Consider the following 23,147-nt stretch of genomic DNA (forward strand, 5'->3'; position numbering starts at 1 on the left):
AGTGGCAGCAAGAGGAGACCCAAGCACGACAGGGCTATTTTTACTCCAGACATTGCAGTATATACTGTAAGGGGCAGCTGTTACCATCAAGTGCTCACATTTAAAGTTCATCAGCCCGGCCAAGAGGAGTTAGGTGACCTGCCCAGGTCACACAGCTAATCCAAGCCCCCGTTCCTCAGTCCGGGAGCAGCTCACGAGCAAAACAGCTCAGGCCGGGATCTGCTGCGGTCCTACCCCAGCCTCCCAGTCCCACAAATGCAGGTTTCAGAGTCGTCTTACTTGGTCTTTGTTGACAAATCCCCAAATTCCAGCCGCAACTTCACAGGCAAACAGGATCACCAGGCAAGTGAAGAACTGCAAAAACAAATCAAGAGAGGGACACTTAACGTATGTGGCTACAGGCAAAAGCAGAAATTAGGTGGGTAGGGGTATGAAGTAGCACTTGTACTGACTGAGGAGGTCAGAGCAAGGTGTTACCTGATTTCAAATGAGTTTCTTTCTCATATACACACTTAGCCCAAACATATTTCTCTATAACTCATCAGATGTCACTCTACATCCAGACTTCCCACTGGGATGGCTGAACAGGAATTAGCACAGCCTTTCCCCCCAGGGACTGACTGGCAGGGATGAAGATGTCTTGTGCACCACAAGATGCATTGCTCCTCTTCATGCACCTGCAGGACCATCCAGACAAGCGTCTTGCTCTGCCACAGATGCTCTGAGGATGGGAATTGCCAGTGTAGGGTTAAAAGCATGTTTCAGCTGCTGAGGAGCTGCGGGCGTCAGGGCGTGATTTATGGCCAGCTTTCTTGGCATCCACAGCCCTGCAAGGCTACTGCAGTTTTTTGCATAAATACCAACACTGATGTTTTCCCACAGTCCCACTCTGTTCATACAATTCCAGCACTCCTCCATGCCACTCCCCCAAAGCCTCCCTCCATCTTTTTGTTCTGATCCCAAGAACACGTTGCGACGGTCAGTCTGTTAGACTGGGAATGGGAAGCTCATACATCAGAGTTGAGTGGGAAGGCACGGACAGGCATGCTCCACATACAGCCAGCATCACCCCCAGTGACTTCTTCCTGGGAAAAGACCCAAATTGAGAGAGCTACCGTGGATGGAAAGAAGCAAAAGAGGTGACTGCAGTCAGGGGAAGACATAAAATCACAGTATGGGGCAGGACAACAGCCCCTGGCTCCTGAGCAGTCTCTGTTCCAGACACATTCAGGACATCTTCTTCAACAACAGAGGAAATGGGAGTTTCCAGACTGATGCTACGAGCTGGCTCTCACATGCAAGAGCAAAAGGTTATCAGCAAAATGGAAACAGGACAGTTGACCTGACTGTAGGAAAGGACTTCCAACATCCTTGTCCAGCCCCAGAACAACCAACTGCTATTTAAACACCTATCTATCCCTGGTTCTCCAGGAACATCTTTGGGGAACTGGGTTAGGGAACCCTAAAGCATGGGCGTGAGGCCTCTGTAATTCTCTGGTTAAGCACTAGGGCTCACTCTTGCAGTGGTTACCCTTCAGTGAAGGATGGCTCGTTTGTCCCAGATTTGGAGGTACATCTTCCTGCACACTCAGTTCTGCGAGCCGGTTGCAGAACACCAGAGATGCAGCTTGACGCTAAGGGAACACGGTGGTGTTCCTGGCCTGGTGTTCGGATGTGCCCCAGCCCCTTCCTGGGGAGCAGCTCCCTCTTGCCTTCCTCAGGGCTCGCCACTCAGCTTCCACGCTGCCTTCAGCACAGGATTTTGATAGCATGGAGGTTCCTGGTACTTGCCCCTTTTGCAATAAGCCTACAGTCACTCCATCAGCTGGCTGCAGGAGAGGGGACAGTGGCTGCTTCCCTGCAACACCTTGAGAAGGCTGCCTAGAAATGCCCTTGGAGCATGGTGGGAGCCTTGGCCAGTGAAAAGTGTCATCACGAGGCGTCTCCAGCCTTCTCTTGGCAAGCCAAGGTATGAGCAAACGCGGGCAGTGCACAGCAGCTAGAGCTGCTAATTTCAGACAACGCAGCCGGTTTCCCTGTTGGGCCTCAGGTATGTTGTACCATCTGCCCTTCTAATCCTCTTTCCAACTTCAAGAGGGAGTGAGGGGTAATTCAGGTTCTGTAATCGCTTGCGTTAACAAAAAAAAATAATCCAAAGCTGCCAGACCTCGCTACAACAACCAGTCGGATTTGTGCGCGGGCTCCTCCTGTTCTCTGCAGCAGCGATAATGCCTGCAAACTCCTACAGTGGCTCTCATTCACCAATGTTCAGAAGTGCTTTCTAGAAGCTGGTGAGAAGCACTCCCTTCTTATTGGGAAAGAGAAGCAAGTAGAGGTGAAGCCATCTGTGAGAGCAATGGAAAGCAGCTCCATTTCCCTCTGCCCAAGTTGAATCCACACCCATGCATCACTACAGCAGCACCAAGAATCTCCCAGTCCAACGAAGCCTGGAAAGTCCTTCCAATTTTTAAAAAATTAACTTCTTTTTTTGGTTTTTTTTTTTTTTGGTTTTTTTTTTGTTTTGTTTTTGTTTTATCCTTCCAATTATATTTTTTTTTCATTGAGTTTAAAGCTGAACCACATGTGAGAACTGGCTTTAAATAAATGGGTCTGCCTTTCCCAAGGCAAAGGCTTTTGGTGTGGCTGCAGTTTATACAATTAAGCTCATCCCGTGCCAGGAATCGTGAGCTGCTGTCTCACATCAAGGACGCCTGTAGCACTTCAGTAATGGATTTTCCAGGATGCATCTAGATGTCCTCACTAAAATATTGTAGGAAGTCTTTGCTGTTTCCTTGTCCAAACAGATAAAAATAGTAGATGATTCCTTAAAAGAACTGGAATCGCCACAGGCAACCTTGAAACGGAGTGAAAGGGGAAGCTGTAGGGCACGTCAGGTAAGAGAGAGAATTCAGGAGGTGCTTGATAAGACAGCCAGACCTTGGCGGGGAAAAAAAAGGCATCAAGGGAATGCATATTACAGAGAAAATTAATCTCCAAGAATCCTGCTGTTTGCACCTCTTCTGCTATGCTGTTTGCTGCTGCCCCTGTCCTGCAGCCAGGCACGGGCGGCAGTTTGCAGAGTGCCTGCCAGCTCAGCCAGAGCTCCAGCAAGCTGGGCAGAGATGCCCTCAGCCACACAGCACTGCCTTGCTCTGCTGGTTCCCACCTATGTGCTCACACCTCCTCCCAGCCCCATTCCTTGCAAAAGTCTCTGGCAAGGGAGGCACGGTTGCCTCCAACATCACGGAGCCAAGCGGCATCGGAAGCTGTGCGCTTCTTACCGTTCCCAGAAGGCACTGAGACTCCTGAATAGCGCCGTAGCATCCCAGGAACCCCACGAACATCATGACGGCTCCGACCGCGATCAGGATGTAGATTCCTGCACGGGAAAGAGAGAGGCAGACGCGTTACGGCAGGGCTGTGTACGGCAGCGCCCTAAGCCTGGACCTGCCGGCTCCCCAGGGCGGCTAATTACCGGTGTGCACAATTAAGGCCTAGGAGATACGAGTAGAGGTGGCAGCAGACATAGTAGAACAACACAATATAGACAAGTCAGGGCTCAAAGTGTTTGAAGCTGTGAACATCAAAACTTTAAAAACCCCGTTGCTCCCAAAATCAGAAGAAATGCAGAGAGCTCGAGCAGTAATAGGCAGAGGATGCAGCAGCGAAAGCAAAGGCTTTACAGTGCCCTCGAAGCTGCAGTGTGGCGGCTCCCGTGGCATGCATACTGTTTTAAATACTTAAGCAGAAGAGATGAAAATTATTAGTTAGCATATCTTTTAACATAAACAATAAGGCATATGGTTTATGTATATTAAACATCATACAAATATTTATCTGGCTAACATTTTAAAGACAGATGAGCCACAAAACTAAGGGAAATGCACTGCTTCAGCATCTCATTTAATATAACATGACTTTGTTTGTTATATGTTCTTGTACAGAGAGGAAGACTTTTTTTACTTCAACTTACTCAATTTGCACAGTCAACTTACTGTGTAACTAGTTCAAAGCTTGGAAACTAGGTATTAGAGGGGCTCAGAAAACAGAGGAATGAAAGTTTATTCATCCAGGAAACAAAAACTTAGTTCAAGGCTCAGGTCTGCTGCTGCCAGTAATCCCCATCATCTCATCAGCTATGAGATTGGCAAGACCACGGTGATGACTCAGCCAAATGCTACAGCTCAGTTAAATTTATTTCCTTTTCCAAAAACATACCTTTTCCTGGTGTATCCCATATATTTAATGCATTTTTTGTTAACCAATATTCTCAAGTATTGTGGTTGTACTCCTTTGTAAGCAAGTCCAACCTTCCATTCAAAAGCAATTTGACATGTGCAAAAAATAATCAAAGAAATAATTACAAATGAGGCAAGACCACAGTGACCATTTTAAACTGACAGTGAGGAACAAAAAATCAGGATGAGCATAACTGTACATGGGGCATCCCAGAGGTAACAGCAATACAGTGAATCTTGCTAGCGCTTGGGAGACACATCACTGCAATGAAATGTTCTCTTTAGCTCTGAGTAAAAATGTTTTTATAGTTATTAATCAGTCTGTCAACTCCCTTTTAGGAATAGCACTACAGTATAAACAGAGCTCGAGATTAAAACAGCTTGTACGTGCCCGTTGTGTTTAAGGTTTTTCTTATCTTCGTACCTTTTAAACAGCCTGCTGATAATTAAAGTGCAGAGTCTAAAGGGCACGCACGGAGCGCGGAATCAAGCCAAGTTAACCTCCTCTAAAAAAACAGATACATAATAACGGTCTCGACTTGTTTAAAATCCCCTTATGGATATGTCAAACTTGGGAAAGGGTGAACTTTGCTTCCCACTTCTTCCCGCTTTAAAACAAAAGTCACCAGCACCCAAACAACGCAAACGCCAATGCAAGGGCCAACTTAGCGAGAGGCGGCGACCGAAACACCACTCCAGTAACCCCAGCGCTGGGACCCTCCGGACGGCGTTTCTCACCGGCACTGCACTTGCACAATGCCTCCTGCTATATTTAGGCGCCGCAGGAGGGAGGAAGCCAGCTGCAGGGGAAGCGCCAGCACAATGGAGCATGCTGACCTCGCAGGAAGCCCCTCTTCACAAAACCTGATGGGATTTGTGGCCGGTGACACCAACATCCTCACAGCAACGCTGCCAGAAGGAGAGAAAGGCGTGAGTTGCACCTCCTGATATGTACAGATGCTTCAGCAGCACCCAGTAGCCACAAAAACCTAACAGGCAATTGGGTTGTTGAAGCTCCCCAAGAAGGGACGGGACATCTCCTTACTTGAAGGTGTGACGCAAGGGAAAAACAAGCAAAAAAAAAAAAAAGCAAAATAAACACCCCAGGAGAGTTTCTTGGGAAGGACAGGCCAGCAGCTGAAGTTTTGTGGGCCTGCCTGAAGTAGAATGAGGTGATTTTATCTCAATGGTTGGAGATGACGCGGGGCAGTGGGACTGGTGGTGGCAGCTGGGCAGAGATCCAGCGTGACAAGCAGTAGGCTGGGGTGTGCACAGGGAAGAGGGGCCTCACAGGGGCTTGAGGTGATGGGAAGGCATGAATGCATCCTGTAAAAGGAAGGCTGTCTGCTGTTCACCTGCCAAGCTCCAGAGAGACTGATAGAGATTTTTCAGATGCTACATAACTGCTGTTTCAAGAAGAACAATGTATTAGTAGTGGTGTCTCAAAAAAGGTCTGCTTACTGTCACCAGAATCTGCTAATGCTCAAGAGTCAGCCCTCTCCACTTCAGCTTGTACCAGTGACACTGCTGGTTTAGGTTTTCAATCCGAGCTGCGTCAAGTTTTTCCTTCTTACAGCCTTGGGTGGCTCCACTGGAGAGTCTTCTTCACAAGTCCATCTGTGAAAGTCAGCTTTGCTAATCACCAAGTGCAGCATCTTCTGACTTCTCTTCCCATTAGGTCAGCAGACAGAAGACAAAGCTGGGCTGGAGGCAAGTGTTTTCAACATCTGAGAAGTCACCATTCATGCTAACCACCCTGGTAGATGGGTAACAAGCAGATGCAACACAAGCAGCCTGATGCTGCAGGGACCCCAACGACCAGGTCCCTCCCACAGATGGACAGAATACTTTTATTCTCAAATTCTTCAAAATAAACACTGAAGGCAAATTCCAGGCGGAACAACAAATATAGCCAGGAGATCACAGAATCACAGAGCAGCCCAAGTTTGAAGGGACCTCAAAAGATCATCTGGTCCAACCTTTTGTGAAAAAGGGAGCCTAGATGAGACTATCTAGCACCCGTCCAGTTATATCTTGAAAACCTTCAATGATGGGGATTCTACCACGGCCCTGGGGAGGTTGTTCCAGTGAATGATTGTTCTCACCGTAAAAAAAAAAAAAAAAAGTCTTTCTTATATTGAGATCATCAGGAAAACCTAAGAGCCACTGGCGGCTAGGAAAGTTTTGCTCTGAAAACTAGGAGATAACAGCCCAGCGAGAGACTCAACTGATGGAGGAGATTAAGAGGGAACAGAGACACTTGCCATTTTATAGAAGTCTTTCAGACACCTTTGTATTTGCTTCTTGCTAGGATGTGTGTAGCTTCAAAAAAAAAAAAAAACCAAAACCCAAAACCAAACCCGACCTGCTGAACTCCTACCCCAGACAGGCTGTGCAGACCTTGAACAGACAAGTGAGGTCCCGCTTCCTGCTTCTCTCCCTGCTCCTGCTTTGCCAACTCCTTGCCAGAGCCAGCGTTGCCGTCCAGGAAGCAAACAGCGAGAAGGAAAGGAGGGAAGGGAAGAAGATGTGCACCACATGCCGTTTCCTGACTGGAGCCCAGCGGATGCGACTGGTGGGGTGGGAGCAGCAGGAATGCGCAGCCAGGCAGGGGAGAGGGCAGCGATGACCGGCCTGAACTTGGAAAACCACAAAAAATCCTGGAAGGCTTTTGGGATAAAGGCCAGCTGCATTCCCCAGCACAAACAAGTGGCCGTTATGGAGTCGCCTTTTGTTACCGAGGGCCAGAGCATTACAGCCTCCTGGGAGGCAACGGAGCGGGACTCTGCTCCGGAGTTTATTTAAAAACAAGCACAAAATATTTAATGCAACAATAGGGTCTTGTACAATGAACACTATGGGTGTTTCTCCACGGAAATACCACGCTGAAGGCTGCAGAAGCAAACAAAGGCAACCAAAGCACCCAAGCACACACTTTGGATGGTGTTTATTTTCCCACACCCTTCTTTCCCCTTAAGGGATGGGGCTGGGCAGAGGCCGGGGGCCGGGGGGGGGGTGGGTAGGGGGGGGTCTGTGCCTCCAGACTGCGTGCCAGGCAGCTGGGACTCTATTTCACGGCAGTCAACCCAGTCTGGAACGACCAAGCCCTTTTGCCGGAAAGCAGCCCAACACATCTGAGCTGTCATTCCTGGCAGACAGCGAGGATGACAGCCAGCATGGTTTTGGGCTTCATGTCTGTGAGCAAGGCACCTGTCACCCTGATCCTGAATGGCACATTATTGTCCTTAAAGTCAGAGGACACTCCCCTCAGCACAAGCCTCCTCACTATGTAAGCACCAGAGATGGGATTAACTCCTCCCAGCCTGTCTTGGGTGAGAAACTCTTCACCAAAGAAGCATCCACTCCTTCGGGGCTCCACCGGAACCAGCACAATTCTGCATCAGCAAGGCTACATCCGCCTTTCAAGTGCCACTTCCCAGCTTATTTGTATTGCAGCTTTCTCAGGGGTTTTAAAACAAGAAATGCTGTTTGCCATGAACAAAAACTAAAATCAGAGAGATATAAAATGCAAACTGCAGTGCATGCTACTCCATCCGATGGCAGCAGGAGATAACCCTGGGAACAGCCAGAGCTGCAGCAATAGGTACAGCGAGCAAATTGTTTCTAGGTGTTCATGGTACCAACATGCCTCCACACACTGAAGCAACATTGCCATGTGATTTCTAACCCTAGGGCACAGTTCTCGGATAAGGCAGCAGTAAGGACTAAAGCTAAAGCTTCTGCGTGTAACCAGCCACCCGTGAAAGCAAGCTGTGAACTGCAGGACCCGCGTCTCGGAGTCAGGGAAGTCACAGGAGGACTCGCAGGGATGGGTGCTGTCAATATTGCCTGGAGTCCTCCATCTTCCTTTTGAGATGGAGCCTTAAAACAGCAAGCTGTACGAAAGAGGACCAACCAGTCTTAGTTTCACCTCCTCCTTAGAGGGTCCTGTTTGAATTCAAAGCAGGAGCACAGCAACTGTGATAGGACGCCTTCACTCAACAGCATCAGGATGTAACGCATCAGAAAATTGCAGCAATGGACCAAATGTCATCCTTCCTTCCTTGATACAACCAGGGTGCGTGCTGTTTCGGGCTGCAAGGATGTCCCTGCTCCTTGCAGGGGGGTTGGACTAGATGACCTTTACAGATCCCTTCCAACCCTAACTATTCTATGATTCTATGACCTCCTAAAGCTTTAGCCATGTCAAAAGCCCCCAGATATCAGAGCCAGGGGATCGACAGTCACCGAGCACTTCTCTCTGGATAGTACAAGGTGGGACAGAAAAAAAAAGCAACCAAGAGACCAGCTTAGCTCCCAGCTCACACAGATGATACCTCTATGGAGGGCCCTTTGCCTCCAGGCCAGGTAGGAAGGGAGATGCTCAGAGTTTTGGGAGCAGGGAAGGGAAAGAAAAAGGCAGTATTCAATGTCAGTACTTGCTCTGGCATTAAAGCTACATAGCTGGTGCCTGCAGGGTTGTAAAATCCATGTCCTGTCCCTGCTGAGAAGTGAAAAAAAAAAGTAGAAAAAACAAACTTTTAAAAAAAATGAAATAATGAACAACAAATAAAAGGAGGAACAAGCACAGCAGAATCCCTCTAAAACAAGCAGGGAGCAGGCCAGCCCTCTTCCCATGCCCCACCATCCCCATTGGAGATGCTGTGCAGCTCCAGGCGTGGGCATTCCCGGGCGGCGACCTACTTCTCCCCCATTTCGCTCCTCTCCCAGCAGCTTTAGCTTGTTAAGCTAATGGAGGTCTGTCTCATCTCCCAGGTCACCATGGCAATGTTTGCAAAAGACAAAAAAGAAAAGAAAAGAAAACCCTCCAGCATCACACCATGCTCCCCAGGAAGCCTGGGCAGCTCTCCAAGCCATGCCTGCCCTCCCCGTGGGATGCACTTTAAAAAGGGGCTGAGAGCAGGGGGAAGAGGATTTTCGTATTTACTCTCTGGACAGACAGACTCCCAGGCGGGAGACTCTGCACATCCAAGAGCTTTCCAAGCCTCCGAGTGAGGGAGGGCGGGCTGCCGTGCCTACCCTGCCATGGGTCTTGGCCTGGAGATGCTAAACATCATGAGGCTGGTCACCACCCCTGCCGCAGGGAAGGGTGGGACCATCAGAAGGTGAGGGGAGGGAGACTCCTTCCAGCTCCACACCCTCAGTCCTGGAGGAACACCATCTCTGTACCAAAAAGTCCTGATGACAAGGTTCTTCCTTGTGACTTGGGGGCAAGATACAGAGAGCTGACTGCTTTCTCGGACACAGGTGAGAGAGGAGGGTGTAGAAAAAAAAAAAAAAAAGAAAAAAAAGAGGGTTTGCTGGAAGATGACAACTGTGAAGCCCCTCTGTTCCCCTCCACCCTGTTTCCCAAGAAAAACGTTGCTGCTCTGTGGCTGGTAATGACTTCCAGATGGAGTAACAGCGTCGCAAAGCACGGAGAGCTCTCCTGGGGCCACGTGGCTCACACAGGGAGATGAAAGGCTGTACATGCTGCCCTTGTCTGCAAGAACAAGGCAAGGAGGCAAAGGACACGCCTCTGTCAGAAAAGAGGTGGAGAAAACCCAAAACAATGTCCTTCTATGTGCACGCCCATACTCAAACACACTCCACAGAGGTGCCATGCTCAGATTTCTTCTGCCTACCCGGGAAATGCTGGAAGATGACTTGAGTTTTATAACGTCAGCATACCTGCAAGAGCTTGGAGGAGGTCTACTGCACATCTCCAGCACTGGGATGGATGATGGTGACGCAGCACAAGAGAGCCAGGCTGGAATGTGCCAGTCCACCCTCTGCTATCCCAGCCTACAACACTTCTGGACGTCTCCATGTGCCCTGGGGTCTCACCCGCTGACAAAGCCCAGATCCTGCTGCAGGATTTCTTGTGGACTTCACACGCCTAAATACATGGAGGTTTTCAAAAGGAAAACTGTCAAAGCTATGGGTTTAAACAGCTCTGAAAAGCAAGAAGGCACCTTTGGGACAGGTCCCCGGTGGTAGAGCCAACAGGAGGGACAAAGGAGGATGACAACTACATTATTTGTAGTCAGATAGATCTGAACCCAAAATAACCTGATGGCACCAATTTATGGTTTTAACTCATAAGTAATTTTAGTCTGCAGAGTAAATGAATTGCCGGAGTTGGTCATGATAACGGTAGACTGAATTACAATTAAATACAAATTGTTTCTTTAATAGAAATAGAATTCTATGATAAGAATACAAAAAAAGGATTGTTGGTATTGTCAGCTATATGATGTAAGCCAGATATACTTAGATGGAAGTACTGACAAAGTGTTCTGCCTCAAAACTACTATTTCAGAAAAAATTCCGCTATTATTGAAGGAGTTGATCCAACAGCGATTAGAGGAAAATCTAGAATCAGTAAGTCTCAGCCTTTTTTTAAAGAGACTAAATAATTAAATTATCCTTAACAGTAAATAAGTCTATTTCCAAGAGAGAAAAATGCATGTAATTCTATTTTTTAAAAAATCCACACATATATATAATTTTTTAAATAATCCATTGTGCTTACTGTGGTTCAAGGCCAAATGCAAACCTTGGTTTCCACTTCCAAGCATGCAAGCTCAGCCATAACTTTTATCTCTACTGGTAAGCCATCGACACACAAAGCCTTGAAGAAGTAGAGCATAAATAGGTGAGAGAAGAACTCAGTGCTGAATCAAGCTGCGTGCATCCGCAGGGATCACTGCAGTGCCTCATGGCAAAGCAAGAGGCAGTTTTTCCACGAGTGTTTATTACAGGATCCAGAGACCAGAGCTCTCAGATTCTTCTCCAGCCCTTTCACAACAAGTTTAGCAAAAGATTTGCTGTTGAGTCGAACCCCATGATATACAGAAGTTGGCACCACGTTTAAAAGATGCCTAATATTTCTAGAGGGATGAGAACAGGGATGGGAGCACGAAGAGATACCAAGGACTCCCCATTGCTCATGGCGGGTCAGCACTCACTGTAGCACTGTTGGTTTCCAGAAACTTTGCAGCACATCAGAGCTCAGCGCAACCCCCTCTGCAACAAAAAAAAAAACCCAAACATCTCTGAAGCCCTGGAAATCACTGCTTTTTGTCCAAGGCAGTCCTGAAAAGGCTAATTAAGAAAAAAAGCTGCTGTTACGGATAGAAGGCACAGCTTACTGTGCTGACTCCTTAGCCAACACAACTGTGATGACTGCTTAGCCAATGCAAGTCTGGATGACATGTCAGGATGCTCTGCACTGCAGGCCACATCTGGGACCCGTGGCAAGAGTGGCCAAAGCATCTTCACATGCCGTAGGGAGAGCGGACAAGCCCTGGGGAAGCTCAGGCAGGTGTCCCGATCCCTACCCACGCACGCGCTGCCGCCCAGCAGTCCCTCCTCTCTGCCAGGGTCAGGCCCCTCTGAGGCCGGCAAAACCTCAGACAGAACTTCCAAAAAACCTGAGGACACCTATGAAAGCTTGCTGGTGATGGATGTCAATGTTGACTTGAAGGACAAGCGTGCAGGTGCGACTGCAGTTCAACTCAGACGTGTACTCATTTGTGAGAAAGACTTCAAAGCATCCTTGTGCTTTCTGGCCTGTTTCTTCCAGCTCAGTCTGTATGAAAGGCAGCTTGAACTCATTTCCAGGGCAGAAATTATCATCCTGGGTTGTATTTGTACAGAGGAGGATGGTGACGAGAGTCTGTGATTCTCCTCGTTAGAGAGCCTGTGCTCCTGTTAGCCAGGCTCCCTCCAGCGCTACCGCAGCACACCACTTCGCAGGCACGCTCATAACCTTAAAATTAGCCCAAAGCCACTGCTGCTCCTGCCTGTGCCCCTCCTTGTCTCCCACAGGCTTTCCTGCCTGATCTGCTTGGGAGCCTGATCCACCATCATCAACCTGGTTGCTAGGGAAAAAAACCCAAAAATAAAAACTGAAAAAAAAACCTGTTGCCTTTCTGTTGGGGCAGCGATACCCAGCAGGACAGCGGGGAATGGGAGTAGTGGCAGCAGCCTCGGTGGCCGAGTTTAAGCTGCCACCACGTGCCTGTCCGAAACCTCACACCCCTCCCAAGGAGCGCCAGTGCCATTATGCACAGAGGAGGATACACTGGCCAGGAGATTTACTAATAAAACAGAAAAAAAATAAACAGAAGCAAAACCAACCCCTTCCACAGCTCCAAAGCTATATGGAAAACCACATCCCAGCTCTGGATGCCTTTGCACTCTTCCTCATGGCTGGCCCCGCTCCCAGGGCCGAGCTAATTAGAGCCGTGGGTCGCGTTGCCCTGTCACTTGCTGTGAGCAGCTGGAGGCAGATTTCCTATTTTGGATCTGGCGGGCGAGAGCAAAGCCCAGACCATCCGGCCGCTGTGCTCTGCTCCTCACCGGACACCTTCAGGAAAACCACGGCAAGGGCGGGCAGCGGGGATGAACACTCAGTGATGCTCCCAGAGCATTTCACCAAGGGAGGAAACGTGAAATCCAGGGATGGTGATTTAAGGCAAACAAGAGCCAAGGCTTTTGTTCCCACCCTGCTGAAAGCATTTTGCCTGCAGTGGCCATCTCTGGGCATCACATAACCAAATCCTTGAAGGACGAGGATCCTAGCTTTGTGCTGCCACAATACCTTCACTATCATCCCACCAAGATCAGGCAAATGCAGTAAGTCTAGTGTCACTTGCCTTTTCAAAATGCCCAGGGACTTTTAAAACCAGTGGCACCACAGCAGCAAATTATTGTGGAGAGATCAGTCCGCTCCAGTTTGTACTGGTATCCACAGAGATGGACCAGCTCAGCCTTTTCCCCGCAGGCTCTCACAGCTCGTTGAATCACAGTTGCAGGTTTTTTTTCTTCTTCTTTCTTTTTTAAATTGCAATTGATGTATATGGCCAAGAAATATCTAAGAAATGTTTAATCAGTTGTTAGCATCCAGCTTATCACTGCCTCTAGCTATGCTAAGAATGTTTTCTGACCTGCTATTAACACATTGCCCAGGCTCTAGACACGCAGGGCACTTCAGACACAGTGCTGCACAAGGGTGAGAAGCAAGAAGGATTTTAGTTTTTCAACTATAAATAAAGCAAATAAATGCATATGAGACCATAAGTCTAGCTCAGATGAAGAGCAAGCATTTTCCTTTACAGTCACAAAAGCATGAAACCATGGTGTTCCCTCCCTTTGTGGGAGCATTGGGTCCACAGCAAAAATGGAAGTGCCGACAGCCAAGACTGCAGCAAGTGGTTAGGGGATCAGACGGTTTGTGAGCCGTGCTGAGGAAAAGCCCACGAAAAAGAGCTTGTTTAATACCCTCCCGAGCCAGCCCATGAGACAACTTGTTGGATTCGGTGCCAAATTGCCAGGTGGGGGGTACCGCTTGTGGGAAATCCCAATCCCAGGAGCTCCCTCCTAGCAAGCTGGATGGGTGAGCAGGGGAACAGCTGCCTGTGCCCACGAGGGCTGCAAGAGCAGCTGCCTGTGGCCATCCGGCTGCAGGGGAAGCTCAGAGCAAGGACTGCTCCTCTCCTCCCGTGCCCTTGCACGGCTGGACCCTGTCCTTCCCAAGCAGCTCTCCCCTCGCCGGCAGCAAACTCTGCAGTGGAGCCTGGGACTCGCAAACAAGAGCTGCAACCAAGACCTGAGCTTGCCATGGTGCAAACCTGCCTTATTGCTGGGGAGAGATGCAGCCCTGCAGCCGGCTGAAGGGCAGAGAAGCATCACCCTGGTACCTCAGTAGCTGCCCTGCTCCCCACATCCTCCACATCTCCCACTTCCCCACAGCCATCAGACCCCACATGCCAACCAGCTATGTTAATTATTTTTCCTCTCCCATAACACACAGACACCGTGGGAAAACAGCCTTTAGCAAAACAGCTTTAACTTTGGGGCAGGGGAAGGGATACAGAGAGAAACCAGGAGACACCAAAGCACCATTTCTTTCCCCATTCCTCACCAAGTGCAAACACCACAGCATAAGTTTTCTTCCTCTGACAGTTTTTATTGCTTCTTCCTGTCCTGCAGCACCGTGGCGAAGCCCAGCCGACCTTTAAAAGCCTCCTGACAGCTCCCAGGACCAGCGCCCATGCCAGACACCAAAAAGTGGTTTGTAAGGGGAAAAAAAAAACAAACCACCCCCAAAAAACCCAGCTCTGGAGGCCAATCCCAGAGAGGTTCTGGCTCCCGAAGCAGGAACATCATGTCTATGTGTAAGTGTATGTTGGATGTCAGAGGAGAAAAAGGAGGGAGTACCAGTTGGGGGAGGGGGAAGAAAAAGCAAAAAGAAATCCCAGCCTTCAGACTCCAGCGGGCTGGCTGGGAGAGGCAGCAGCTGAAAGAAATGCTCTGCTGTTATTACTGCATGGAAATTACAGCTGCCAGAAGGAATCCAGGCTGATGTGTTGCTGAATATAACTTTAAAGAGACAGCCAGCTTCAAATCATGGGCCGTCCATGGGCGTTGGAAAGTCAGTGCAGTGGTGGGACCCACAGCCCATTCCCCATTGCCTTCTAAATAGCAAAGGAGGAGGACAAAGATGAAACAACGAGGCATGGAACAGCAAAGGATGCCCAACAGGCGGGAGGGGTTCCGCGCTCCAGGTCCCCTTGGTTTTGGGAGAAATGTGTTAACTAGTGAGACATCAGTTGCTGGCCCCTAGAAGAAAGGAGAAGTTTGGGCTTGTTCCTGGAAAGAACACTTCTTAAGAGTTCCCTTTTCTCTTTTTAAAATGGAAAATCTACAAAGAAGAAATGCTGTAAATGCAGCTCTGGGTGTGAGGCAGGAGAGAGGAGATGGCCAGAGAGGAAAACCCACCACTATTTAAAGCGGGAGCATCTACTGGAACCAGGCACAGCAGGGAGAGGACTCAGGCATGCTGTTTCATGAGCAAGCAGGGAAAACTAAAGGAAACCCTTTCCAGAAGGTAATTTCAGCTACAGGTGAGAACAGGACATTGATGAGATGGGTCCTCACGCCAGCCCTGGCAGCTTGCACTCCAAGGAGGCCCCTGCCTGGCAACCAGTCCCTACTGTAAGCTGCTCCCCCTCGTCCATGAGGGATCATTGGAGAACAGGGCAAAAATAGGGGTTTTCATCTTAGAGCTAGCCAGCATGCTGTCAAAATTAATAAAAGTCATGCTAAGCTTAACCGTAACACACAGTGGCTCCACCTGCCCCTCCTGGAGAACATGAGTCACAAGCTCGCTGAGCTTCACTTTCCACTGCCAGCAGCTCCACCGGCTACTTTTACATCCCTTTGGATAGGAAACGAGACACACTTCCAAGAAGTCTCCCCTCTTCTCAAACATGCTCCAGGGGAGACTGCAGCGGAGAGCGGCATCGGAGAAACCCTGCTATGCCACAACACGTCTTTTTGTGCTTTTAGCCGCTGTGACTTTTGATTCTGCTGACATTTAATGTACACTTTTACTGGCACGGCAGGGGATATTTTGGGGAGTATGGGGGAAGCAGGAGGTATTTTTAGTCCAATCTCCTTGCTGCTCACTCAGAGCTTTCTGCCCTGCTTTTAGAAACACCGCAGTCGGCCCTGGGACACGACGCCCACGCAGCGACACCAGCATCCCCAGACTTACCAACATAGAAGGTGTTGGGGGCCTGCTTGTCCCCCAGCTGCAGGTAAAGGATATTCGTTGTCTGCGAGTCATGCCGGAGCCACAGGGCCACTCCCAGGATGATGCCCCCGGCCAGCTGGGGAGAAAGCAGAAGGAAGCAGGCGTTACCCACTGCTCCGGCCACGGCAGACATGCAGTGGCAGTTTTCAAGCAGGAGCAATAGGCTTGCTTTTCATCTGTCTGTAAACTCTTATTTACTCCTTTGACATACATGAACATCCTTCCTAACCACTATCCCACCCCTGCACCGTACTTTACATCCCATACCATGGGAGCCACATGATCTTCCCTGCTTTATGAGGAGACCCCTTATTCTGATGATGTGCAAGGCCCTTTCCAGTTCCTGCAGGTGATTTCTTTCCTGAGAGCTATTTTATGACATTGAAGTTAGGATCAACCCCAATTACTCCCTTTTCCCAACAGGCTGTTATCACTCCATCTCATTTCTCTGTGATGTACAAACAAGGTTTTGCGTTTTGTTTGAACTGCTGAGAACTGGGTAGGAAGGATGGGAAGACTGTGGCTCAGAAAGCAGGGGGAACGTCAGTTTTTCCCTCTGTCCATCGTCTTGCGTGCACATTACTTCCCATCCAGAGTCAGGCTTCCAGTCTGAGCAGACCTAGTGGGACAGAGCTTTCTGCATCCCCAAAAGTTGCTCGGACTCAGACTTGTCCAACCAACATGACACCAAAAGGCAGTAAAACTGCTTGTAAGGCAGAGCAAGTACAGAGATACTGTGGCTTTGAACTGCTGCCGTGCCTGCTCGCAGGGGACCCAAAACACCTCCACCCCCACTAACACACACTCTTCACGATGTCCACATCTTGAGGTTTAGCACAGTGTTTAGGAGCACACAGATGTCTAAGAAACCACACTCACTGGGACCTGGTAATATTTCCAGCAGCATCTTTGTGTTATATCCCATTACTCCCACCACCGCAGGTCTCGGGAATGTCCCACATCAGACGGGGATTCACACTGTCTGCCCTCGCAGTATCGCTTTGATTAATATCTAGTCTCCTTCCAAGGTGTCCCACGAGCATGGGAACCCCTGCAACCATCACTTCCACTGCTTGGTTCACTGCCCATTTAATTTCATAACAACAGAAAAAGAGAAACCTGGACGCAAGTCCTCATGTGTGGGCTGTGAGCTAGGACCACAGTCTCCCGCTCCTCTGGCATATACGGCTTTCCTTAATGTCCTAGTACAGGGACCGAAGCAGAGCAAAGCCTCATCTCAGGCCACGGCACAACCATGCCGCTTTTGGAAGCCACCATGAAGATGTTTGACGGAGCTGAACAGCTCTGTGAGCTGATGAGGCTGAACCAGTCGCCTTGCCTGCACTGGCATCCAGCAGAAGAGCAGAACGCACGCACACACACGTGTGCATGCAGACATGCATGACAGAGCCCCCGGGGCAAGGATAACAACACACTTCAAACATGGGAGGAGGTGTTCTGCCTATGGAGCATCAACCCAGCTTACCACTGGAATATTTATGTCCAAATAACGGGAAATTTTACAACAAACTTCCTCACTGTTTTATCTTCCAAGGAGGGGTGGGAGATGGCAGTAGAGGACAGAAGCAGATTGGGGACATGGCAGCAGGGAAGGTGTCACTGAGAGGAACTCAGGCTGGAGCATGTCCAGCAGGACTCACTGTGTTCTCCATGACATTAATTCAGTATCGCTTCTCTGAAAGGCTGGGAGCACCTGTTCAAATGCCAGTTTAATTCTGAGCATCCCAAATCCTCAAAGCCATTCTTCTTAAAAAAGGGAAGATAACTACCCAAAAGTACAGAAGTAGAAAAATGAGGGTCTGAGTCAGGTCAGCTACAAGCATGAGAGGCACCATGAAGGTCACATAAAAAAAAAAATGAAGTTTGTTCAGTAAAAGCAACTCTCTGGTGGGAGTCTGGCTTTGCCCCTTGGGAGGTCAGCCAGTGGTGTTCCTCCTTGCTCACTTCTGCAAATCCCAGCTAAGAGATTTTTACAGGGGTGCCATCGAAGCTGAGGTAAAACCACACAACTTGTGCAATACTCACAGGGCAAGCTGACCTCAAGGCTTTTCCATTTACCAGAGGGAGAAAATCCCCACCAGCTCTCTGGAGAAGGAGGTAAGACTTTACAAAACTTTCCTCAGTTTGCCCCCAAAATAATCAGCTTTAACACTTCTCCCACAGCAACTAAGGTAACTTCCTCACCGACACGGTCCCTCACCCCTCTCATGCTTGGGAGGGCCTGAGGTTCTCCAAACACTTGCTACAGAGAATAGTCATGAAAGCCAGTCCGTGCTCAAATCGAGCTCCAAATAAGGCAGCTCGTGGCTTTGCATAAAGTTACCCAAATCCAGCCTGGCATGACTTGTTCATTGTCTGAGGACATAACGAAGCCCATGTTTATCCTCTCGGGAGGAGGAGAATGTCCCCAAATTAATCAGTGCCACTCTTAAAGTAAAGGTCTCTCGGTGGCTCCCAGGGGAGAAGAGACCCTGAGGAAGACTGGGGTTTCTGTGCTGGCTGGGAGAGGTGAAGAAAAGACTGCAGCCCTTTTTGGGTTAGTTTTCCCTCTGCAAGGGAACATTGCTCTGCCCCGGCATATCGCCCTCCACGCCCAGCAGTACCCACCCCAGCACCCCCCCTCCATGCCCAGCAGTACCCACCCCAGCACCCCCTGACACCCGCGGTGACACCAGCTGCTTTCCAATCAAATTTGCCCCAAACGCCCAACACAGAACTGTAAGCTATCCTCAAAATATTACTTAATCACTTGAGAGCGTCAGCTGAAGGGATAGAATCTCTTCTGACTTATCAAACCCACCTCAACAATGACGTCTGCCTACGGCAGCCAGCTGAACCAGCTCCAGATGTGCCCGGTTTCAGCCCAAATGTGTCCCGGGAACACCCCATGTCTCTCCCGCACCACCCGACTCCATTTGCTTTTTTTAACAGAACATCAAGGACTTCCAAATGGAAGTTTTAATCCAACAGCAGCTGGATTCCTTAAAAGAAAGCAGCGTTCACTTACTAATGAAAACAGAGCTTAGGCTACGATGAGTAACTTTTTCCATGAAAACCATACATCCTTCCACCACCAAGAAGCGCAGAACGTAATTAAGGCATCTTTCTTCCCAAAGGAAAGAAGACAAGAGGGAGAAAACTTCAACAACTCGCCACAGTAACCCTGCCTTACACCACACCTCGCTTGGCATAATTTAATTTTTAACACAACAACTCGTTCCAGATATAAGCATATTTTCTTCTCTCTCCATCCTACAATCGCTGCTGTACGCCAACATGAGGGCTAGAAGAGCTCCAAGCGTCGATGGCCGCATCACGCTGGTCTCCAGGCTGCATATCCTTATATGTTAAATATAAGGGTTTACTGGGTTTTTGTTTGGTTTTTTTTTGTTTGTTTGTTTGTTTTTCAAATTTTCCCCTGTAGGTACCCATGATCTCGTACCTCATAGGTACCTCATTGCTCTGTGCTTGCCTGGCCAGTCAGATCTCAAGGGCTGGAGCCGTCACTCATTGCAGATATACCCCCAGTGCCCAGCACAGCTCTCTATTTAAATTTTTGGGGACTGCTTTAATGAAAGCAATAATCTAAATGTCACAGGTTCGGCCACACCAGCACTGCATCGCTCTCAGATCTGCTTTCCACAAGCCAGCTGTTCCCTGAAGGTGCCTGCAGAGGTGGATGCCACCAAAACAAGCAACTGCTCGGACTTCAGCTTGGAGCATTTGGATTATTTTCCAGCCTTTTAAGTGCTACTAACTAACCTTCTCGGCTACTTTTACAGCCGTGCACTTTCCTTTGCTCTGGAGCAGCTGAAGTTCTCATTCTGCTGCCTTCCCCTACCTGCCCTTTTGCTTAAATTAAAACCAAAACAAAATCCCAGAGATGTATGCCCCGAACCAACAAAACAACAGAAGATAACCCTTGACAAAAGTAACAGCTCCTTCATCTTCCCTGCCCCTTCAAAAATCCACCGTGAGCCCCGCAGGGCACCCAGTCTATGGCACAGTATCCTCCAGTGCATCACCAGTGCTCCCCAGGACGGGGCCAGCCCTGGCAATTGCGCCCCGAGCAGCCGGCCAGCACAGCAGAGGTGGCGCGGCGGGCTCCAGCATTTCCTCTTTGCTGCTATTTTCCAGCTCCCAGAGATTTATTGCTTCTTCCACAGACAGCCAGACTTTTTCAGCTGGATCCTGCCTGCCCAAGGCTTGCTTTTCATAGGGACGCCATTCCTGCTTGGCACGGCCAGGGGAAGCCCCCATCGGATGCAGCATAGGGCAGGGAAAAAGCAATCCTCAGCCTCCCAAGAGGTGATGGGGTGGTACCCCAGGTGATGGGTGATCAGCATCTGAGCATCATAGAGATGGTGAGTGTGCTGCCCTGGCTTTTTGCCCCAACTACCATGCATGAAATTCCCATGATTTAGGGGTGCAAGGAATGGCCCCATTCTTTTCTTTAATACAGGGTACCCCATATCCAAGCTGTCCCCACCTTCGCCTTCTGCTCCCCCAGACACTCACGTACACCAGGACGTGCATCACCCCTGGCCCCTTCTGCTGCCCCCGGCCCTTTTCCTCCTACTCCCTTCCCTCCGCCCCTCTCTGAAATAGGTTTCCTGGCAGGGAGGAGGAGGAAGAGGAAGAAGCAGCCCTGGCTATAGGGCTGCTTGCTGGGCATGTCAAAGTGAAGCAAGCAGACATCCTGCTGCTCAAGCCAGCGGAGAAGGGAAGCAGAGGTGCCAGCAGTTTCACAATGCTGTATTTTTAGCAGCACTGCTTCCCACGGCCACGGCTGGTCCTGCCGCTGGGATGCTGCTTCCCACCTCGCTCCAGAGCTGGGAGAAGCTCCTGCCTCGCTGTGAAGACTCCGCTGGCGGAGCCTGTGCTGCGATGCTTGTGAAATACCACACTTACAAGAAGCAGGATGCTCCAAGAAAGCTTAATGGATTTTAGCTGGTTCATGATTCAGGAAGATGATCAGAGATTTTTAACAGGTTTTCACGCTGCACAAGCTTGTGGCTTCCCTTACACCGCCTGGAAGCTGAGCCCTTTGGGCAGACAGCACCCAGATCCCACTCAGGGAGCCCAACCAGAGATCCCCACAGCTCCTCTCCAGCACAACCTGCAAAGTGGCCGAGATGGAGTAAAATCGAATTCTCCTTCTTTTAGGCGTGGGAACCGAGGTGCAGAAGGATGAAACGGCTTGCCAAGGGTGAAGCATCTTGCCGTGCAAGAAGCCCATCACACAGCCAGGAATGAATCGCTAAACTGGGGTCTCTGAGGCCAAATGCTTTGCTCCCTGTTTTTTTTGTGCGTCTCTAGGTGGAGCAGCAGATACCGTATTCTCCAAAATGCACAGTGTAAATAGTGAAATGTCATTTCATCACTCATTTTAGTGTGAGCGGGGGAAAAAAAAAAGCGAGGAGCTACAGATTTTTAACTTGACGAAAATTACCTTTGGAAGGGCAACACAAGGCTGTGCAAGAGGCTTGCAAGATGCATGCTAGGACCTTACAGGTTCTGCACTACCATCGTGCGGGCAGGAGAAAGAGCGCATGACCGTTGGCGGCAGGTGCACAGGTACAGAGAGCGCCAAGCCTGCCTGAACGTTGGAAAGCAGAAGTTTAATTTCTTTTCTATTGCAAATAGATGCACCCTGCGGAAGTGCTGAAAGGGCTCAGGGTGCAGCAGGGGGCTGGGAGCCAAAAGGCCACACACGAACCTGGGAACTTTGGTTTGATGCTGCGACGGTTTTCTTGTTACGATAGGTGGACTTCACGCCAAAAATTCACTTAAAATTTTAAGGTGAAAAGTGCCCTCACGCTTCTTGTCGGTGTGGACTGTCGAATGCCCTGGAGCACCAACACATCAGGACCCCTGCAAGACTTTTTGAGGAAGTGTAAGCAGCGGAGGTGGCTTAAATCAGAAAAACGTGGTTGCAGCCTGACAGCCACACAACGTAAAAGCTTCTCCGCTGATCTCATCCCAGGCACTCGCAAACCGCAGCGACGGATAGGACTCTTCTTGGAAAGCGCAGGCAAGGCGAGGTCTTTCCGCTGCCTTCCATGGTGATCACGCTCATTGTCTGCCGAAGATCGGGCTGAAAGTTTGCACGCAAGGCCTGCCCAGAAATTGCAGAAGAGGAGCAGGCGGGAGGAGGAAGGCAGCATGCAGCCCCTGCTCCACGCCCAGCAGTGGCTATTAATAGAGTGGCCGGCTGGGGCGAAATTCTCCACTGGTGCCTATAGTTACCAGCCGCACAACACTGCAGGGATTTTCAAAACAAGCTCCAGAGGAACACTCCTGGAGGAGCAGCACGCCAGAGGCCAAATAAAGCTTGATGGATGGGCGGAGAGCAGGAATCCGGCACCGAAATCCAGGAGTGGGGTCCTCTGATGGGGAGCGCTGAGCCCGCATGCCGGCTCCCACTGCGGACAGAAGCATCACTACACTGCAGACAGAAACATCGCTACACAACCTACCAGCAGGGTTTAATCACCCTCGGCAGAGAGGAAAACAATTTCGGATATTGCTTTAAAAGTAATTTGGCCTCATACTCAGGCATCCAACTACAATGGTAATACAACTGCTTTCCCTTTTCAATAACGCAGTGAAAGACATTTGCACAGTACAGGATCAAAGTGTTTCTCAAGGCATCGTACGTGGGTTAATGCAGGAGACAAGCATTATGAAAGAAGAATAACCTCAGGAAAACAGCAATCCTCCCTCCAGCCACCAGCGATGCTCCCTCCTTGCAACTGCAGCCATTAACTGAGATCGGGTACCCCCATAAGACAGGGCACCAGTCTCTTCAAAAGACCTGCTCAAATAACCTTCTGCACACAGAGACTTCAAAAGAGGTTCCGTAGGTGATGGTAGGACTGTGTTCCTTGAGAGACAGCCGAGAAACACATACCAGAGAGCCACCAGCAGGAAACTTGAGCCTGCTAAGAAAACCTCTCCCTTGTCCTTCAAAGACGGGCATTCAACAGCTGCAGGGTCTCAAACACATGTGGAAATACGCATGCCTGCACATCGTCCCAGGATACCAAACCCAAAGTCAGTGGAAGAAAGTTCTGGGCCAGCGTCGCATCCTTGCTGCTTGCAGGGCTCCCTGCAATTCCCAGGGAGACCAATAACCAAACCAAACTCCGCAGCGATGCTCAGTACAAGCTTGCATCCAAAACAAAACGCAAGCTGCTTTGTGAGTCCAGGGAGTTATTTCAAACCCTTGCTTCAGAGCTGCATGCCCCGTGAGCCACTGGCTCTTCCCTTCCCCATTTAAA

General features: G+C 49.5%; 1 protein-coding gene across 1 annotated transcript in view; it reads right to left on the bottom strand.

Moving 5' to 3' along the window:
- Positions 1–23,147, bottom strand: part of CD81 (CD81 molecule) — a 35,224-nt gene that overhangs the window by 8,168 nt on the left and 3,909 nt on the right. Inside the window, exons 2-4 of the mRNA XM_086748745.1 lie at positions 15,805–15,919; positions 3,282–3,379; positions 280–354 (exon numbers count right to left, since the gene is read on the bottom strand). Of these exons, the coding sequence (XP_086604871.1) occupies positions 280–354; positions 3,282–3,379; positions 15,805–15,919 (288 nt within the window). The remainder of the gene's footprint in view (positions 1–279; positions 355–3,281; positions 3,380–15,804; positions 15,920–23,147) is intronic.

The sequence above is a fragment of the Chlamydotis macqueenii genome, chromosome 5, assembly GCF_036417535.1.
Source record: "Chlamydotis macqueenii isolate bChlMac1 chromosome 5, bChlMac1.mat, whole genome shotgun sequence".
NCBI lineage: Eukaryota > Metazoa > Chordata > Aves > Otidiformes > Otididae > Chlamydotis > Chlamydotis macqueenii.